Here is a 20,992-nt window from a genome sequence, read left to right on the forward strand (position 1 = left end):
CACCCACTATTTTAAGAGATTTATGTGTAGTACCCTACTGGAGCACGAGTGCCCTGGTGTTGATACCTGGTATGTTGTTGGCCCAAGTTTCTTTAGGATTTGGAACTGTCCTTGCCATTTAGCCAACAGTTTGTTGTCATCACTAAGGAGGAGCATATGTCTTGCGTCGAAGGATCTCTGCCTGGCTGACTTGTCGTACCAGGACTGCTGTTGCTGCTGGGCGTCTGCCATGAGCGATTGGGCCAGCTCACCCATTTTCTCCAGCCGCTCTCTCATCTGGATGACATAGGATACAACGTTAACAGATCCCACACTCCCCTTCCAGTCCCCCTCCCAGATCTCTCTCAACAGAGCCAACGGCCCCCGAACTTCATGTCCATACAAAAGTTCAAAAGGAGTGAAACCAGAGGATTGGGGTACTTCTCTGTATGCAAAGAGGAGGTAGGGCAGCCATTGATCCCAGTCTGTACCAGTGTCATTTACAAACTTCCGGAGCATCTTTTTCAGGGTCTGGTTAAAGCGCTCTGTTAACCCATCCATTTGAGGATAATATGGTGTGGTCCTGAGGTCTTGATACCCAGCGTTGTGGTTTAACTCAGAGTACTTGAGCATTGACTCAACAGATGGTCAATTTTATGACTTGCGGAGATGTGATGTCTGTGGTTTCGGTCACAGTTCATGACTTTTGAGGTCAATTCGTAGATAGCAGAGTGTTCTGTTTCCATTTTGGTTGTTTACTTAAGGCGTTATAAAAGTTTATAATATCCATTATATTTTGAGCATATGTGTAATTCAGTCCTATCTGTGTGGGAAGCATGTCTCTCAATTACACAGGGGGATTAAAAGAGTATGCAAAAGTTTAAAAAAGTAAATAAAACATTTGGGTGTAACATTGTATTGTACTACAGCAGTATTTTTTTAAACTCAGAGGGAAACGATGCCCCTTATCTCACTACAAGTCATGTTAATATTGACATGCATTACCTCAGTGGCAGTAAAGATTTTGACCACTGTGTCCACCTGGTACAAGCCGCTCCCATTCTCCTCCCTTGACACAATGTCGAGACAGACATTGTTGGTATCCTCGTTGGTGAGAAGCTCGACGTCCCTCCACATTGCCATCTCTCGGAGCTAGATACATGGAAATAAATGTCAATCTCAATGTTTGTAATGTGGTTTGCACAAGTGTCTCGGAAGGTGGTAGAAAGGCAACTCAGCAGATGACGTTTTTCCAAGGGGTGAATATTTATTTACAGTGATTAAACCAACATGTGTAACTTAACAAAACAACAAATTTTATGACTTGCAGGGACATGATGTCTGTGGTTTCGGTCACAGTTCATGACTTTTGAGGTCAATTCATAGATAGCAGATCCTACGAAGAACGTTCCTTTGTTACCTGGGTATATCACCACGGTAACTTATGCTGCACACCTAACCTGCTATGGAGCAGGTTATGTTCGAGATATGAGATCAACCTGTGGAAATCTCCGCACACTGACCAATCAGATCTTTTGATCGGGGAGCTCCCGCAGCTGATCGAGAGAGGGGAGGAGGGAGAGAGACCCTTCATGTGTCCCGTTTAATAACATTATAGTCCGCTAAGTTAATGATTATTTTTAACTCAGATCATCCTTAATCATTCAACAGAGACTAAAAAAACACCGGAGCCTTTGAGTTGTGTTTTTAAGATGTTAAATTATGAATAGCTTCTTATGGCTTTGAATGATATTTTCATATTTAATGTTTAGTGTCTCCATGCCGCTCTGTCTGTTATCGTCAGAGCTGCAGCTGAAATATAACTTTTTAAACTGTTATACACGCCAAATGAAAGAGTCAGAGACACACATCCAGTTAAGAGAAAAAACTGCGTATGATAATCTCACTTTGTAGTACAGGCCCCTGTTGTGAATACACCCTAACAGTCGCATAGGATCACCATACTATAAGAACTATAAGAAAAGTCATAAAAGAACTAAATAAACAAATGATTATTTGATTGTGTGTGCATGAAAACTATTTAGGTATTAGGGAAGACACTTCAACACAAATAATGATTAATGGCTGCGATAACAGCTTCTGCCAGTAGATGCAGACATTGAGCGAGCAGCTTTTGAAATGTTTCAAAACGTTTCAAAACAATGATTCAAATGTATCACACGTTTCAAAGCCTCAAATTTGCCATCCCTACAAATCCACAAAATCTAAAATGTAAAATCAAAACAAAGACAAAGCCAGGAAAGCAAACACAAGGAAAAGAAGACTGGAGACTAAGGCATACACATTAAGGAGACAATGACAATCCGGCAGAGGGCTGGTGGAAACACAGGGGTATATATACAGGTCAGGCTAATTGCAAATGAGAAACAGGTGAGTTGGGACAAAAGGCGGGAACCCGAGCAATGGCAGGAAGTAAGATTAGATATGATACGGAAGCAAAGGATTACAAAATAAAACAGGAATTATACCCTAACACATAAAAACAAAATGGTAGACTAACAGAATGTCAGAGCCCTCTTGTAAATCTTCCCTTGGACAAACAGCCTTTTTATGTTTAGAGAATTAATTGGGATATGGCCCATCGGTAAAACTGGCGGAAGTAGAAGACAAATTGGAGACGTGGATTGATGAATGATTGTTCTAATAAAATCTTTTATTTGATAATAATCATGTAGGCTATCATTTCTTTCATTCTCTATCTGTCTCAGGGTCTGCTTGTCAGTTCAGTCACTGAGGAACATCAAATATAACAAGACCAAGCAGATGAAACGTAAATGACAAAATCAGTCAGGAAGACAAGAAGACATATATTTTAATAGAGTTTGCTCATTTCATACTTCATTTATAGAATAAATACTTCATCTTTCTCATCTTATCACCCACATAAAACACCTTTATTCAATATCGCTTAGTTTTCCAGCATGAGTATGTGGAAAGCTGTTCATTTCTGGTATACACAAAAAAAGAATGGTTTTACTGCTTAGTACAGTTCTTAAGACATTAAGTGCTTGCTGCATTATGGGTAAAAGGAATCTCGGAAAAACAAGCAACAGAGTTCTTGGCGAGTTTAAGACGTACAGTATTTCCATATACCTACTTACACATCAACAAGCATGACTGTAAAAGAAAGTTTGTTGGAAGAGAGAGAGGCTTCCAAAGTCATGGTCAAAAAAGGCATGATTCATCCTCGACTGCTGTGAGAGCAACACTGTCGTATGAGAAAGGCATTTCACCCATGGTTGTCTGTCTTGTGTCAAATCTGGCATTTTTCTAATAACAGCATCAAAAAACATTCCAGGTGGTTAGCATGAACATAGCAAAAGTAGGCAGTCTTAAGCATCAGAATTTTGATGTAAAGATTCTGCAACACCGTTGCTTCAGTCCTACATTGAATAAAGAATTAAAAACGTAAGATTTCTGATTTCTCCAACGTGTTACAAAATAAAGAAGTAATCTAGCACAAATAGGTCTCTTTTGTTATAGCTATGAAAATGTTTGGTTATAAGTGTAAGGTATTTTTCGGTATTCTGGTTTGTATTTTATCCATTCTTATCTTTAATTTTTGTGTTCGGTCTGTGTGTCACAAACTTGTTTTACATGCTGATAACCATGAGGTCTTTATGGTAGAAGCAGATCTGCTAAAAACTGGGTGATTCCAAGACACAAGGATGAATCAGATTGATATATTCAACCATGAAAATTCTTCCAAACACTTGGAAGTGTACACTTGATCTGAGACTATACGCTCAGGCAGACACTCACAATGTTACAAAAACGCATTAATGTTTGTGCACGACCTCTGATTAGGCCAATACTTAACATCAATTTAGCATCTATTCATAAAACGCACCAATTAGGAGAGGAAAAAAGTGAGACTTGTTAAGTCTAAGCTTTAAACAAATTGGCCCAGCTAACAGCAGAAAAGGAAATTCAACAAATATATTTGGCAGTCATTATTTCTCTTAGTCCAGGTCAAGAAGCAAAAAATGTTCTCATAATGTTGTACTTCTCTTTTGTAGGTTCAAAGTTTTATAAAGTTGGAAAAACTAAGGAATCACTAACATTTCATTATGTTATTCCATCTATCAATGGAGAGTGAAAATTCAGAGGCCAATGTACCATTATTTAAAGTGATAGCAACATATTAATTAACTCCGAAGCTACCATTCAGCGTCAGCTAATGTTAGCATCCAATCACTTCCTTTCTAACATTACCGTTAGATCTAGAAGATCGTAAGACTTATTTGAAAAAAGTTGTAAATTCCTTGCTAACAGTGGTTGTGAATGCTAATTAAGCTGTTATAACTAATTTTCCTGTTACCTGATCAATCAGCCAATATGTCTGAAGTCTCTCAGGTTTTTAATATCCAATAACTTGTTAGGTTCTGATCATTTTGAAAGCAATGACATTACAACAATTGCAGGTTCCCTACAATAACATACCAAGAAAACCTATAACCCAGCTGTACAACATTATATAGGTTTTGAGGTTCCCACCCTCAAAGTGGCATCAGAGGAAAATTGCTGCATAGTGAATATTGAGTATTTTTGCTGATAAAGGCTTGGGGCTGGTTTGTCAATTGAATCATTGCAGCATCTCATCACAACTTCAGTACAAAACTGCAACTCCAAAATGTCCCCCTGACAGTTAATACCAATTAGCAGTTTTCTATTTGGGCTTATTGAAAGTGTCATTTTCTAGAATTAAAGAAAAAAAAGGTTAAGCAAAAGATTCTGTCCACATTTAATGTTGCATGGATACATGATCCCGTCTATTTCAGATTAATAAATGCAAACATATCCATCTTAATATGACAACAAAATAAATAGCGCTTCAGTAGGGGTTGATAAATATATATTTGATCAAGTCCCTTTGTTAATTGAAGGGAACAGTTTAAATCCCGTATTATCATCAGAGAACCAAGTACTGTACTTGTTTGTTAATGTAATGGTGTAAATATTAGTCAAATGAACTGAAAGATTTAAAAAAGGAAATGTGGTAAACTGATACGGCATGAATAGAATAAATAGCCGATGCAGATGTTGCCATTCTTTTTGAAGCAAATGGTCTATTCAGGATTTAAGACACATGATGTACTTATACTGTACATGCTCATATACACTGTGGCTTATACCAAACCATCTGACAGAAAGTATGTGGTCCTCTCAGTACAGACAATAATGCTACTTGTTCTCTCCTTGCATTATCCATCCCAACTCCTATTGACATATCTACAAGGAGGAGAAGAATGCAGTTACATGGGACATTGTTGATGAATAATTTTTCTAGAAAAATGTTTTTTTTCCCTCTCAAATAAGGATCTTCAAATGAAAAATGGCATATGAAAAGAAATCAATCTGTGGTTAATCTGTGGGTAAAGATCAGTCTGTTTTACAGTACAAACATCAAAAATCAGTCCGAAGGAGCACCACCTTTGTGTGCCTCTGTTGAAGACCATCTCCTGCACACAAGGGAGCAGAATTAAAACTCAAACATGTCGTTCTGCTTCTTAGCCAGCTTGGCCACCTCCTGCCGGATAGCCTGCACCAGTGCAGAGGTGGAGAGGCTGCTCAGGGGCATGCTGTCCATGTCCTTCACCACCTGCTTCAGGCTTTGCTTTGATGCTGTGTTAGGGGCAGCGGGTGGTGGCTCCAGTGCTGGGTTAAACTCCAGGGGCAGCCTGTTGGGGCTCCCCTGTGGGTATCGAGGATGAGGAAAAGCCTCTACATACCCAGGCAGGGGCAACTGGAAAACAGAGGGTACAGGAAATCAGAAATAAACACTACCACCCAAAAAAAGGAAGGCTGCAATTGTTTTGGATTAAAAGAATACATTACGTGGGGATAAGCTTTTATGTTGTTGTGCAAACGTTTTCACTTGCAGATTATTTTGATAAGATATTAACAAATGATAAGTGAAATGACAGGGAAGGTAATGAGTATGGAGAGCTACTGTCAAAGTATATGATACTAAAATGAGTTCAGTTCAAACTGTGTTTGAACTCTAAAATGTACTACCTTTGAATTCTGGTACAAAAATCTTTATAGGCGTCATATTTACACGATATAATGAAAAACAAAAAAAAGAAAATAGGTGTTCTTTTAGTAAATGTGCTCAACTACCCTGGTGTTTTGTTGTGTCCACTCAACAGCAGCCATAAATTCGGATCAGCAAATGGTTTCTATATGACACTGGTTCTGCAAAAAGACACTGCGTGAAGACAACTGGTTGAAACAGGCAAACAGACAGGCAAAAAGAGAACATCCCCAACAGACAAGGTGAGTACTGTGTGAAGGAGGGGAAGGAGGGCTGCATGGGTAACAACAGATGTGACAAGACAAATGGAACCCATCTTGTTTTATTGAAAAAGAGGAGAAAGTAGGTGGATGCTTAATGAGGCATGTTCAAGGGTAGATAAGGACACTTGCATGAAACAACTCTTAGAATCAAAGTCAGTCAGTGACACAGTTAGATGCTCTGCAGAAAACACGGTTTTAACACAGAGTAACAATAATAACATTACAGGTATATTCAAACACTTATCTTCCTATTGAATGTATCATTCATTTTCCATTTTATTCCATTTTATTCCAATTTAACTTTTTTTTCTCAACTTTCCAGCCGTAGACGGCCCAGCGATAGAGAGAGAAACTTCCTGAAAACATGTTTTACAATTGGGGTAAAAGTAATAACGCTCCATAAGATCTTACATTTTTTATCAGTTTCAAAAATGTACTTTCTGATCCAGAAACTTTTAGTCTCTGCAATGAAATGACTGTCTGATTGAGTTTGACCTAACAACTATTAATAGTAGAGAGATGTAAAAAAATCTTCTTTTCTAACTTGTTTGTTCCCTAGATAAAGGCTTTATTTCAACAAGACACTGTATTTAATAGCCAAAAAGATTTGTTTTTTATTTCTCAAAATGAAAGAGCTAACTTATCATACAAAAGCAGTTGGGGCACAGGAACAAATTCCATAAAAGAGGGAGTGGCCTAGTTTAATACCTCTGCTCATGTTTTAAGTAAATGGGTGTCTGAGAAGTAAGCTAAGTGAACGTCCTTACAGAGTCAGCCCACTGTGGCGGCACATCCTCAGGCTCTGGTGGATAGGACATCCAGGAGGGACTGTGGTAGGAGGTGGGTGGGGTAGAGACAAAGTATTCTGAGTAGCCGGGCCTGCTGGCTGGGATGGCGTAGACGGCTGTTATTGGGTTTCCTAAAGAGAACAGAAGAGAGGAGAGGCAGACATTCGATGACAGAAGTAATCCAGGTGATGATTAGATTAAATGATCTATATTTATATTTTATGTTTGAGAATTAAAAATATATGTCAGCATACCAGCAAAGCAAATGACTGGTTACTTTTGAACTGCAAAGACATGATCTCATCATTTGTTACCTGAGTAGTTAGACACAGGCTGCTCTGCAGTAATAGATGGAAGTGCTGCTCTGGTCGTTGGCCCGTATGGGTTGTTGTCATGTTGACTCTGCATTTCAGCAACAGATGTCTCTGAGCTCCTTCCCTTAGGCCCCAAGTCAGAAGCGGAACTGTTGGATACAGATTGGTTAGAAATAAAAATAGTGTAACTGATATACCTGGTCAGCACCGCTAGATGGCAGTGACAGTACATGTGGGAAAGTGAGCACCTTATTAACATTCCTCCCATCTCTCAATGCACTAGTTCAATATTCAAATTTATACAATTCCTCAAATCACCCTGGCCACAGCAAATTATCTAGTGAATACCTAGTCCCTGAATATGAATGTGGATAAATGTGGAATATCTGATGGGCTTTGGGATTCTCCAGACAGTGGGTGTATGTCTGTGACTTATCGAGCCTTACCGCCTTAAGGAGGTCCCAGGAGGAGGACCAGTGCGAGGAGGTAAAGGTGGAGGAGAACCCATGGCCATCTCAGGAAGCTGGGTGAAGTGAAAGGCCTACAACAGATAGAGAAAACATGTAAGGTTATATAAGTTCTATCACATTGTTTTACAGGGGACCAATACATTCAATTTTACCGGTTTAGGAAGGCTGCACTGATACACGTCCGAGCCATAAGATGGCACCCACTGGAGGCCTCCCCGTCCACCAGTCATTGTACCAGGGGCGCTGGTCACCACTTCTGTGTAGGGGAGGGGAGGTGGTCCAGGGCTGTAGTGGTCCGGAGGTTGGTGATGATGGTGATGGGACTGTCGTCCGGATGTGGACTGCCCCCCTGAAGCAAGGCTGAATGCCTCCTCCAGCAGCAGGTGCATCTGCTGCCTCACTTCATCAATAGACGGCTGTGAGCTCAGAGTGGAGGTCTCCGAGTGGCCTTTCAAGCCCCGGCCGTACATATACCCTCGAGGACCCATCAAACGGTCTACATTTGTCTCCTCAATCAACTCAGGCTCAGTCTAAAACAGAGACAATTGGAAAACACTGATATGAACTGAAATCTAGACCTACAGCTGTAGCACGTATCTTCAAACTTTGACCCGGAAATACAAATGGAAACAGTGTTAAAGAATCAAACATAGATACATTGAAATAGTAGAAGCTATTTCACAACAGTATGTGCAATATATCTGGTTGATAATGTGTGAACCACAGTAATATTAAGAATATACATGGACACTGTAAACTCTTTTTTATATGTATTGTTTTGTTTTTCCTGCCCGGAACTTGGGGCAGCTTGGCAGTCTTAAGAATGTGATTGCACACATCATTGAGAAGACTGAGTTGTCCAGTATGTTTATTCAGTCCAAGCTGATATGCTTGTGTGTTTCCAGTTTAGCAAAATTGTAGGAGCAAATGTATAAAAGTACTGAGAGAGTACTTTTCAAGCTTAAAGTTCAGAGAGTTTGAAGTGTGATACCTAACAAATAGCTAATGAGGAAATCAGTCTGTTGGCTGCTAGTATGTTAGAAGACACTTTATGTTTCATGCCAAAGTGAATTATTAAAGATCTCTGAGATTTGCAGCCATGCAGAGCTGAAGTGGTTGTGTTTCTGTATTTCTGGAAATGCCTTCAAAAATATATTTTTTACCCATGTATTCCCAGAAGTCCCTTTTTTGGTGACTGGTTGTTCAATGATAAGCTAACAACAGAGCATATGTCCTGAATACTTTGACAGACAAGGCCTGAGACTGAGGAGGAAGGCGGTGGATGGATTTTTTAATATTTGATTTTGAAAGCTTATTAATAGCTGCTTGTCTAATTGAAATGCGGTCATTATATTAAACTAGAGCAAACGTTTTAGTCAAGAGCACAAATGTCACTGTAGCTGTACTGAGGGTTTGTGTGGCTGAATCTGTCAGCACCCCAGGAGGCGCGTTCTGATTTACACCTGGATTCAAATATTAGAAAATGAAGTCTATCCTTATTGAAAAAGCAGGATATCAACAGAGATACCCCAAGAAAGCTGGAAAGTTACAAGTTCAATAATGTCACCTGTCATTCTCTCAGTGGGTTGTTGACTATGTGCCAGCTGAGATTGAAGAGGCTGTTCAATGTTTTTTCTGAGTTTTGGAGACATGTCAGCAGGAAGGCTTTGAACCAGCAGTGTTACTGCTTGGTCCCAGTAGGTTCAGCAGTAGAAGCAGGCAGTTTGTTTCAATAAGAGCTACGCTACACTCTTCTATACTCCAAACAATGTTGGGACAATGGTGGGAAATACTCAAATATTGTCTTTTCTAATCTACATTATAGTATACTTAATCATCTTGTATGACCATTGTTACATCATACTACAGTTCTAATCATTTTCCTGCCGCCTCACTCCATCTTTCCATCATCTTTTTCACATTTTTGAAAGTCCCTTCATCTTTTCATACCCTCTGCACTCTCCCAAGACTCTGTTTCAATTTATCCAGTCGTTGTATTCAGTGATGAATGAACAAGAGTTGAGCCTGCCCTACTTCCTATGCGAATTGAAGGTAGCCACAGGAGACAAAGGAGACCTGGTGTTGTGCACCTCATAAATCAGCCAGAAGAAGAAAATCGGTCTCTTTCCGGGTTCATACCGCTGAACTAATCCAGTGAAGCAGCTGTATAACTCATATCCTACTGTTGATCTGAGACTCAACAGAAGAACAGGCCCTCCTTTGGGATGTTATAGACAAAGAAATGAGGGTGTTCACGTTGCAGATGTAATCCCTGCAAGGAAAAGTCTTGGCTGGAAGTTGTTTTATGCTAACCGCTAGCTTCACCGGAATTACGGAGATCATGCATCTGTTCCCCGAGACATATTCTTTTAGACGTTAAAAGTCGACGATTGCCAATGGGTTCCCAAATTAGGTTGACAAGCAGAGGGTGGTGAAACAGGTGTTCTATCAAAAAGTGCTACCCATCGAGATGTGCTACCACCATGCAGCTCTAAGTAGTACAGGGAGCATGGTATGTTTGTCTATGGAGAAATGCTTCCTCTTAAATCTTAAATAAAGGTTTTAATATATTAAAACATGTTTCCTGTTGTTTTAAAGTGATTCAGTACTGGGGGTATTATTTGACAGGTAATAATTGTCCATTGAAATTTTTACTGAAATCATAAATAACAGAGTACTAAAACCCTTTCTCCATACTCTAGCTGAATTAATATGGTTATTTTGTTCTGGTAGCATTATTTGATAGGGGATACTGAGAGCCTCTGCTATTGTTTCGCAATATGGTAGCACCGGCAAAGACGCTGTAAGAATCTGAAGAATCATGTGGACTGACAAAATCTCAATTTGCTCGTGCATGTACAAACCTACAGTTGGCTGGACCCTGCGGCTGGCATGGTTCACTCCTAGCATTCTGGGGACTGCCAATGTGGAGCCTGGCTAGTAAGACATCGTCGGCTCACGTTCCTCAGCCCCTCCTTCCACCATACCAACAGGTGTTTAGCTCCCATATAAAACCCCTTATTCTCCACCCCACCCATCAATCACCCTTCACACAACTACATAGACACACTCCCACCACCAAACTCAGGTCTGCGGATGCAAACCGCCCCCCCCTGCAGGACAAAATATCAGTCCTGGGGGGAAAGGGCCTTCTCCATTGCTGCGCTCACCCTCTGGAACTCTCTCCCTAAAAACATCAGAGACTCCCCCTTCCTAAAATCTCACCTCTTCAACACTGCCTACAACCACTAACCCCCCCCCCCCCCCCCCCTTACATTACTCCGTTGTACTGTCCTCATCTTTCTTGTTTTGTTTTTGGTTGTTTTTGTCAAAGCATCTTTTGGTATTTAGAAAAGCGCGTTATAAAACGAAATGTATTATTATTATTATTATTATTATTATTATTATTATTATTATTATTAATAAAGCATGGGTTCATAAAACATTTCCATTTTATTTTCCATTTTTGTGTCCCAGTGAGCCAGCACAACAAAACCAGAGCCAAATACACCTGCTTTTTCACATTGTGAGTGGTCAAAGTGGCTGGCAGGTCGATGGCAGTTCACTGCTCATATATATTTTACAAAAGGACAGCTCTGAATGAAAAACACCCTTTTAGGATTGGTCAGCTCCATTACTCGGGAGGCTCACATGCTAGTATTCTGACCTCAAGACAGAAAGCGTTGTACACAGAGCCATAATGGAACAATAAAAGAGCCCAGGCATAAACCAGAAAGCCCAAGACACACCCTATATCAAGACGACAGGAGCTTGTAAATCTTTACGCTTAATTATGAATGAGCAATTTTTCTTCCTTCAGCTTTCTGTGGCATACTTGAAACCGCACCTGGGTAGTGGAATGGGACTGATTTTTAAGCTCAATGAGTGGGCTTTTAAAAGGGGCAAGAAGGCACAGTTTTGGGGCAGTAAAAAGCTTAAATAGGATTAAAAAGTGTTGTAACTTACAAAATGTAATTTCTTTAATATGAACTTGGTGTCAAGCATTTAAGCATGGAAATGTACTGATATTTATATTAAAAGTACATCTCTAACACATCATGAATGCAATTTAATTAGTACAGTATTAGTATTGAAAATTAACAAACTATCAACAAACTATCAACACAGTGTTGCTCTGTGAATTGCTAGCAGAGGTGCTACTTTTTCTAAATGGTAAATATTATGTAAGTTGCCCTCTGGTTTGCAGACAGGGTCAGTCGGTGATGACGCGTGACTCACATCATAGCCGCTGTTGCGAATGCCTCTCCTAGGTCTCTCCCTCATAACAAGCAGGTCCATCTCTGTTCCTCCAGGACTGGGACTGCTCAGACTCTGTCTGCTGCGGTAGGCTGTCTGCCCTACCTGGGAGTGCCTGCCAATGAGAGAACGGAGTGGCTTAAGTACATATCATACCTGGGGTACAGTTAACATAACTGAAGTTCTTTCTGGTCGGTTTTGGAGAACACAGAGGGGGGGGAAAGGATCTGATTCCCTTTTAAGTTCAAATACATACAGTGTGTTCAGAGACCTCATTAGGACATCATGTAAAAGAGCTGAATCAGCAGATTACATAATATATGTCGCCATGTATGACGATGTCCTTGGAGCAATACACAGGGCTAATAATGCCTCTAGTAAAAAGTTGCCTATGAATTTACAATTCAAAGGCAAAGATGTATATCAGCATGAGGTTGATGTAACTGATTAGCCTCGCATTAACGTTACACTGAAAACTGTGGTTAAAAGCCTTATCTTACTCATCATGGTGGGACATAAAAATAGCAAGTTCATTCAACCCTTCACTAAGGCAACACACAAGCCAAAATTCAAATGTCGCTTTCCGCTCTAAATGCATCTATTCAGATGTTTATCTCATGTGGAAAAGGCTGTTTTCTCCTCTTGACCTGAGTCTCTTCTTTCCTCTTCAATCCTCTTCTCTCTGTCTTCGAAGCTCAGGACTAAAACTAATTAGCCAGCACTGATGGGTCTGTCCCTGCCTACTGGGACAGGTTATTGAGAACATGAGATGACAATATCTAGCTACATAGATTGTATATATAAGAGAAATAGCCAAACTCATTGCTATGACTTTATCACAGGTGACTGGTTGCTGTGTTAGCAACTGATCATTCATAGATATGTTTTTATATTGCTGCTTTTTGTTTTCATGCTGCTATTTTTAATATCCAGATTGTGCAATTGAGGGCACTCTGATAACATTTCTCACCTCGCTCATATCCTTTCTCCCCATTTATTTTTTAAACTCTTTTGACTGGGGGGTTCAGGAGACATAGACACATGTTCATGTCTTCATACATTCTGTGAATATTTATTAAAAAGACATGAAGAATGAGACATAAAAACAGAAAAAGAAAAGAAAAGGATGTTATATGTTTTACATCATAATTCCATTATCAATCATGGGGTTGTCTTGTTAAAATAATGTATGAAAGGTTGCCATATTGAATAAAATACATGTACCTTCACTCTTAGTACAGATGTATTTTTTTGTAATTGTAGGTGTTACATTACATCTTTTAGTAAGATAAGTGAGCTGGCAGGTTTTTCTGTTTACAATTCAGCAAAATTCACCTTATTGCCAACAAAAAAGTCAAAAAGCAAATCATTAATTTGGTTGTTGGAGAGCCCCGCAGTTGGCCTCACTCCAAGCAGTGCCAGAACTGGGTCTGATTTAAGTTGCTTCTGTAAAATCTCAGACCAAATTCTGAATATTTGAGTCATGTAAGTAAAAATGTTCGGGCAGCTCCAGAACGTGTGTGCCATTGAGGATGATCCTTGTCCACACCTATGACAAGATAGATTTACAGTGGGAAATCTTTTTGAAAGTTTCAGTTTTTACATATGTAGCCTGTGTAGTATTTATACTACAGCATACATACTCCTTATGTGTTTTTAAAGATGTATTTTTGAGTTTTTGCCTTTATCTGATAGGATGGTGTATAGAGTAGGACACCAGGGAGAGAGAGAGAGCGGGGAATGACATGCGGGAAAGGAGCCACATCCTGCCTGCTTGGAGGGCCATGTAGCCTTTGTATATGGGGCTTTATACTTGGTCATCTGCGCCCCAACTTCATGTTATTTACATAAAGCTTAACACTGATATTGATTCTAGATTAGCAGTAGCTGATGCTGAACATGCTCTGGAATGACAATAAACATCCTTTAATCCTTAAATAGATAGAGCTGTCATATAGCATACTCTGCTTTCATTAATTTGACTCTAAATGGGACAATAAATAATTTATTAAAGTTCATTAAGTATTGAATACGACTTCAAATGAGCGATTGAGTCTGTAAACTCATTAGTAAATGTTTAGTAAGGTATTCAGTCTACTGAGGAGTGGTGTAATTATCTCATCTGGTTTCAAACGATCAAGCTTTAGCTTGCAACCAGTTGCCCCCTGCTGGCCTTTTAAAATGATGCAGGTTTAAAGCCCTTCCATATTTGTGTCACTCTTATAACCAGTTTAGATACAAACCTTTATATACAGTCTATGTTTCTTGATAAGCTAATTGGGAAATGTGAAGGTCATCATAAATTAATGAGAATGAGAAAGCCCAGTCACCTGCAGATCTTTGTGGCTCTTTATTGTCCCATCCCCTTATGTAAGCATTCATTTTATCTTAAACCCCAGGTTCCACTTGCGTTTTCCTCTCACCTCCTGTGAGACTTGACAAAAGTGGAACCTCGCTCATCATCAGGCTCCTGTGGTCTGCCATGCTCACCGGCTGCCCTCTCATGGCCGTGCCGCTGTCTCTGCACCAGAGCTGGGCCGCTGCTGCTGCCATCATTGGAGGGGAAGTCATAATAACCCTTCCTCTTAGCCTTCAGCCTCAGCTTGTTTCTGTAGTGCTCAATATCTGACTTCTGCTTCAGAGCCAAGTTCACCTGCAGAGAAGAGAGAGTGCAGGGTGCAAAGACACATGTAGAGATCAGAATGTAAACAGATCAGATACAAAGATGTGGCAAGATTCAGCTTTTTCAATAAATGTGTGGGGGAAAGATTGTATTATACTGGGAAATAAAACTTGAATAAGCAAACAACAAATGCAAAGAAATCACATTTCTAAAAAGTAAAATAATGGCAGGAATGTATTAAATTGAAATACTGCAAGAAAAAGCACTTTCAAGCTGTTCCTTGTTAACATCATTAAACCAATGGTATTGTAATGCGCTCATCAGAGGTCAATCAGGAGAAATCACACAGTTCCATAAATCATATCACTTATTTAAAAGGACTGGGAAAAAAAATCTCCACCTTATTGGCATCAGAGTGGAACATCTTTTAAAGTATTTCTTTGTAACATTAAATATTAAATTTAGGATGGACAGCTGGGAAAAAACTTTTTCGTTCATTTTTTATTTCACATTGGCCTCATAAGAACTGTGTGGCTGTAGTTTAATCAGATTTGATTGACAAGCAAAAACTTCCAATATTGTTTTGATTTTATTCTCTTTTTTTTGCAAAACTTTTAATGGTAGGAAAGAAATATGAAACCACTTTTTCATCTTAGAGCTGTCCGATATAAATCAGAAAATGGAGCAAAGTATCACAAATGAAAACAAATATTCCTCATGTGAAATGATCTTAATAAGCATTGTTGTAGAGTGGTGAACTACATGTAATAAAATGCTTTTTTAACTTGGCAGTAATTGACTAGTCATTAAACTATGTTTGTATCATTCAATTACTAACATTCATTTTTTTGTCTTTTTTTTTAAGTCAATAACTAAAATCACAAATACATGTCTCTAAAAGGCTAAAAAGCTGAGAAGGAAACCAATATTTTCTGGCCTGTTCTGCTTTTTGAACAGATTTCTTTTTTTGTAAAGTTCAAGCTCAAACAAGACAGTAAAGGAAACAGATAAACCCAATCTGTCAGACTTGTAGTTTTTCTTTAGTAGTGTTTGTTTGTTAGTTTTTCTTCAACTGGTACAACTTTTTGTTCAACTTTTCTATCATAGATTAATTGGCATATTACCTTGCATATATCTTTTTGTATCACATACTGTCTTAACTTTCAATCAAATTTCCATTTGATCATTTGTTTCAAATAAGTTTGAACTTGTTTTTTTAAAGAAGCTTTCTTTAACTAAACTGTAATTCTTCCTAGATTACCTTTATCTTAGGTAAACTGCTTCCACTGTGAGGTCATCGGAAGCTTGCAAAGTAAGAAACTTTCGCCTAGCTGATAATTAGTGGGCGCTTGTTTGTGTCTCACAAAAGATCTGTCAGAAAAAGCAGGTTTTTAGGTACACAGGTAATTTGTGTATCTATGGTCAATTCCGGTCTGAGTTTTTATATATTTTTACATTTTTTTTCTATATTGATATAAGTGTGTGTATCACCTCTCCGTTGACGATGGCTGACTCGCGGTTGCGGTCAGAAGATGCAGGGTAAGAGTAGTTGGGGTTAGCCGCCATAGGCTTTATGGAAATGAGCTGCAGGGAGCCAGAGGAGGTGTCATATGGATCTGAAGAACAGAGAGGGAGTTCACTCACAAAGAGAATACAAATTCCTCTAATCATTCCATTGTCAGTCACTCTCTCTCTTTTTGAGTCTCTGTCTCATCACCTCGTCTCTGTGGCTGTGAGATTATGTCAAACATCAGTCGCTTGTGTCAGCAAATTAAGTGGTGGATTGAGACAATCGATCATAAAGATAGCGTTAGCTTCAAAGCGTGTGCCTATACATCTCTGTGATAGATGAAAGGAACTGACTTTGCACTTTCAATCCTTATCAGACATCAGACAAACTTGATTCAGTTCTAGTCTCCCTTAACTCAGCTGATGAATTATTCAAATCCAGCCATTAAGAAAATCATAATCTAGAGAGCTAGATGCAATTTGCAGGCGGAGAATCTGAATTAGATTAATTTTTACTCACAGCCCCACATGTGGAGCATTTAGCTTCACGGAACAAGAATAGTAGAGGGAATAGCTTTTACTCCAACCACCCATCAAAGCATCAAAATGTGTGACACTGGGTTAGTGAATGTGTGCGTGCATGTGGTTCTGCCAGTGAGCATACACTACTCTGACATACTGTATCATGTCAGCAGAGTGTCTCTCATGCATATTCATCCAGTCAATCTGTGCTCACTGCTGAGTGGCTGCTTTTCTGGCTGTAAAAAAAAAAAAGCTGCAGTGGCAGAGTGTGTGCACCCAGAAGTGTTTCACACAGGAGAGACAAGGGGTAATGATTTCCTGCACGTGTGATATGGTCTGAAAATGAGCCGCAGAATGAATGATTTGTGTTTTGCATCAGAGTCTGATTCTCACCATCTCTCTTGCGCGTCTCCTCCTTTGTCAGTTTCTGCTGCGCTGTGACTTTTAGCACCGTCAAGGCCCGGCTGGAATTCAGCTTCTCTGATTCGTTGCTGATGACGGAACCGTCCTCGCTCGGCAACTTGCTGCAAGTAACCATAGCAACAGGAAAGGCGGTGAGATCTCCGGAAGCTGGGCTCGCAGCCAGGTTATGTCATCCCTCCTTTAAACAACCCCACCTGCCTCTCCCCTTCTCTAGAGTAAGCATAATGTGTCATGATTGTGTTTCTATTTGCACAACAAAAAATGCATAATCAGTACTGAAACCGTCCGTGCACACTGCCTGTTTTTGAAGAATATCAGTTGAATCAAGACTAATGAGTCATGTGGGGCTACATTATTAGTGAAATAATAGCAAATGCAAAACTATAAATTACTGTCCCAACACGTTTAGAATTTTTGGATAATATCACTAAAATCTTGGTGGATGTGCATTTTTATCTGCATGCTTTCATGAATAAGCTTGTCTCTTTATGTGTCTCCACTATGTGCACATAATGGCTGTGTCACATGTTATGTCTCCAATCTCATGTTCAATTATGACCAGAGCGAGGCAAAGTACTGGTTCTTCTATTAACACAAAAAACAATTGCTTTATCCAATTCTACTTTCACTAGCTTGAAAGGCTGAACTGTGGTTGGAATTAGAGCTGATCAAGCAGCGGCACCGAGGACCACAAGGCTGACAGTGACATCAAAGCACCGTGGTCTATCCCCTAATTGTCTGGTAAAAAATGATAACGGAAGAGAGACAGAAGAACAGTGGCGGCGGTGCTGCAGAGAGCTCGCTCCGTGCAACAGTCGCAGGCTCAACAAAGACGTGTTATGTGTATTAATTAAACGAGGTGTAAAGAAAACATTTGTTTCAGCCATTTGAAAGGATTGTGCATTTGATCCTGCAGGGCTAACAGTTGTGTGACCTTGGTTCAAATAATATGATGACTTTTAAGAAAGTAAGACAACAATTAGAGGAAATTCTTCAGCGTGCCTGTGTGCATGTTTTCAGATTTGTTTGTATCAAACATGCATAACAGCATCTCAGCCTTGAAATGTTGACGTGTAATTATGTAGCCTGATAGAATTAAACAACAAGTTATGGCAAGTATTTTTGGAAAAAGCATAAAATGAACACAGCTTTGACTGGTTTGTCAATGCAATCAAATACATAGGCATTAAAAACATGTTCCACTTGCAGAACAGCTGCTTTTATTCTGGCTATGACATATGTTGCAGAGAAAAAACAGCTAAGACACTTAACCATGAAGTTATCTCCATATCCCAGTCTTGCAAATCCACTTATATACAGTAGCTATTGTTTCAGAGGAAAACACTGGTCATTTTGAGAATAACATGCATCAAATCAAAGTCTAAAAAACAAATATCAAGCACACTCTTTGCTCATCATTTCTTTAACTTCACTGCAGGTACGGGCATTTTGAGAGGTGTTTTACATCTTAACATAGATTCCTAAATGTAAAACTTTTGATTTCTCATAAGTCCCCACAGACTTAACTGCAGCACCTCCTGTCTAAAAATTTCCTCTACGGTCAGATACATCTTATTTGATCTCATTATCCTGCATGGCTTTAAAAAACTGTAGACTCTTGCACTCCTCGATTGAATAATTTAGCATTATTCAACATGGCAATTCATTTCCAAAAGGGGCATTAGTAACTGTCAGGAAAGGAAAATGGTCAATTTCACCTGCCCATACAGAGATCTTTGTAAATGACCAATTATATTATTCAGCAACCGGGTATAATAAGGGGAGAAAATAGGGCTGGAGGGATCTTTGTGTTTTATCTTCCTGTCTTTTAATATGTGACCCAGGAGATTTCTGACATAGCAGAGGGGGAAATTATTGAGAAAGCAAAGATGTACTTTTACCAGATGCATTCTTCTTATCTTCCATTTCAGTTGAAAGGAAGTCTTTAATATGTTACTGATTGAGCAGATTATCATCTGGTTGAGGAGGAAGAATGTTTATTTTTAACATGCCAACTGAGAAAAAAATTCAGCCAAGTTTAAAAAAAGACCAAGACAAATTTCCCAATGGAGAAATTATAGAGAATCATATGGCATCGTTTCATTTCGTATTGTACTCACAGATGTTGAATGTTCTTATTTACCAGTTACATTTATAGATTATAGCTTACTATATATGAGCCAGTTAAAAAGAGTAAAAACATGTTGAGTCAGACAGGGCGCTATGGTAGGGCCCGCCCATCAAGGAATTCTTTGCTTTGGAAATGGGCAGCCTATGATAAAGTTCGTCATTGATTAGAGATGCTCGCCTTAAAAAGGATTGTGATCTTTGCTCTGCAACAGGTACAGCTGCCACCACATTACAAGAATAAGCTAGAAGATTCCACTGATCTGGAAATCAACGTCTGTAGTTTTATTTGTCCAAGCCTGAGCCACAGCCTCTTAGCGTCAGTAGGTCATCATCATAATGTATCATATCTGTGTAAATTATTTTTCCTGCCATAGTCACAATCAGTACTTGACTCTTTCTGAACAGTTCAGTGAGGAGTCCTCTAGCCCCAGCTGGTGAAAAGTTTTGGTCTCATTAAATAGATGTCTGTCAATGTGGAGTAACAGAGACAGTGTAAGCCCTCGGAGCTGTCACTGTTGTCGTGGTTGTCTGATAGTGCTGTCCGTGGTGTTGATGTGACTGTCATGATGTCACCATGTTACTGACTTTGTCACGCACTAATAACTGACTGAGGTCTCAGACCGTTTGTGTATGAACTGTAAAGTAGCGCTGTGAGATTACATGATTCTTGCAGAGGCCACTGTGCAAATCTTGTAAATAACGCTGCACTGTTGGGTGCATCTTAGGTGTGTCATAATGCTGTCATTCATTTGGACTGATCTGTTTACGTAGAGCCTAAAGTAAATAGGCATGTATATTATATTTAAGTCTTTTCATCTGGTACTTGTGTTGAATCAAGGACTTTGGCACACAGTTTAAACTTCTGCGCCATGAACAGCACCAAGAAAGGATTTCCACGTATGCTGTAAGTACGAAATGTTTGAGTCTTGTTATAGTATATAATATATAAAACAAAAAAGTGGGGAGAAGTTCAGTTTAATTGTATCTCTTAACAGTCAAAGATGCAATTAATCCTTACTTAAAACACTCAAACATACTTAAAGTGAAATAACTATGTCATCACAGTACACTTTACTTGAAATTAAATTCAGGTTTTTCAGACTTCATGATGCCCATTTCCACAAACGCACTATTACTGTGTTTGGATATGTTCTGTTGATTATCCTGAGTTTAGTTTTCAGTGTTTCCTGTGGTCTTGTTTTGTCATTTTCACCTGTGTATCATGTCTACAGTGATTCTTCCTGCCTCTGTGTGTTTCCCTCCTGTTTTGATTGCCCTGATTGTTCTCACCAGTTTCTACTCACCCCAATGTCTATTCATCTTAGGCTGTGTCTGAAATCACACACGCATTCCCTACTCCCTCCTCTCTACATAGTGACTTATATGTAGTGGACTATATAGTGCACTCATTCGGTAAAAAAAAATAAAAACGGACACTACTCGCTGACTCAGATGTCATTGTTGTGTTACTACTAAAACGTGCAGCTGAACTCCGCCAGAGGATCAATAATAATCAATTTCAGTGATAACTTAATTAAACTGAGTGTTTTTTCACAAAACATAAAATAAATAAAAATAAATAAATTATGAATAAATATAAAATATAGATTTTTTAATAAATAATGAAAAATATTTTCTCATTTATTCATGCTCACA

At 39.2% G+C, this 20,992-nt stretch overlaps 1 protein-coding gene across 4 annotated transcripts in view; it reads right to left on the minus strand.

The window, feature by feature from the left end:
* Nucleotides 1–3,070: 3,070 nt before the first annotated feature.
* The window catches only part of kiaa1549lb (KIAA1549-like b), a 72,558-nt gene continuing 54,636 nt past the window's right edge, over nt 3,071–20,992 (minus strand). Inside the window, exons 14-23 of one of the 4 annotated variants that reach the window (XM_061041697.1) lie at nt 17,177–17,307; nt 16,244–16,368; nt 14,553–14,782; nt 12,112–12,244; nt 8,025–8,402; nt 7,849–7,943; nt 7,403–7,551; nt 7,068–7,219; nt 6,124–6,198; nt 5,608–5,746 (exon numbers count right to left, since the gene is read on the minus strand). In XM_061041697.1, the coding sequence (XP_060897680.1) occupies nt 6,169–6,198; nt 7,068–7,219; nt 7,403–7,551; nt 7,849–7,943; nt 8,025–8,402; nt 12,112–12,244; nt 14,553–14,782; nt 16,244–16,368; nt 17,177–17,307 (1,423 nt within the window). In that variant the 3' untranslated portion in view covers nt 5,608–5,746; nt 6,124–6,168. Of the gene's footprint in view, nt 5,747–6,123; nt 6,199–7,067; nt 7,220–7,402; nt 7,552–7,848; nt 7,944–8,024; nt 8,403–12,111; nt 12,245–14,552; nt 14,783–16,243; nt 16,369–17,176; nt 17,308–20,992 lie in introns of all 4 variants that reach the window. The other 3 variants (XM_061041692.1, XM_061041686.1, XM_061041676.1) reach the window with 3 other exon arrangements.

This window comes from Labrus mixtus, chromosome 1, assembly GCF_963584025.1.
Source record: "Labrus mixtus chromosome 1, fLabMix1.1, whole genome shotgun sequence".
In the NCBI taxonomy this organism is placed as follows: domain Eukaryota; kingdom Metazoa; phylum Chordata; class Actinopteri; order Labriformes; family Labridae; genus Labrus; species Labrus mixtus.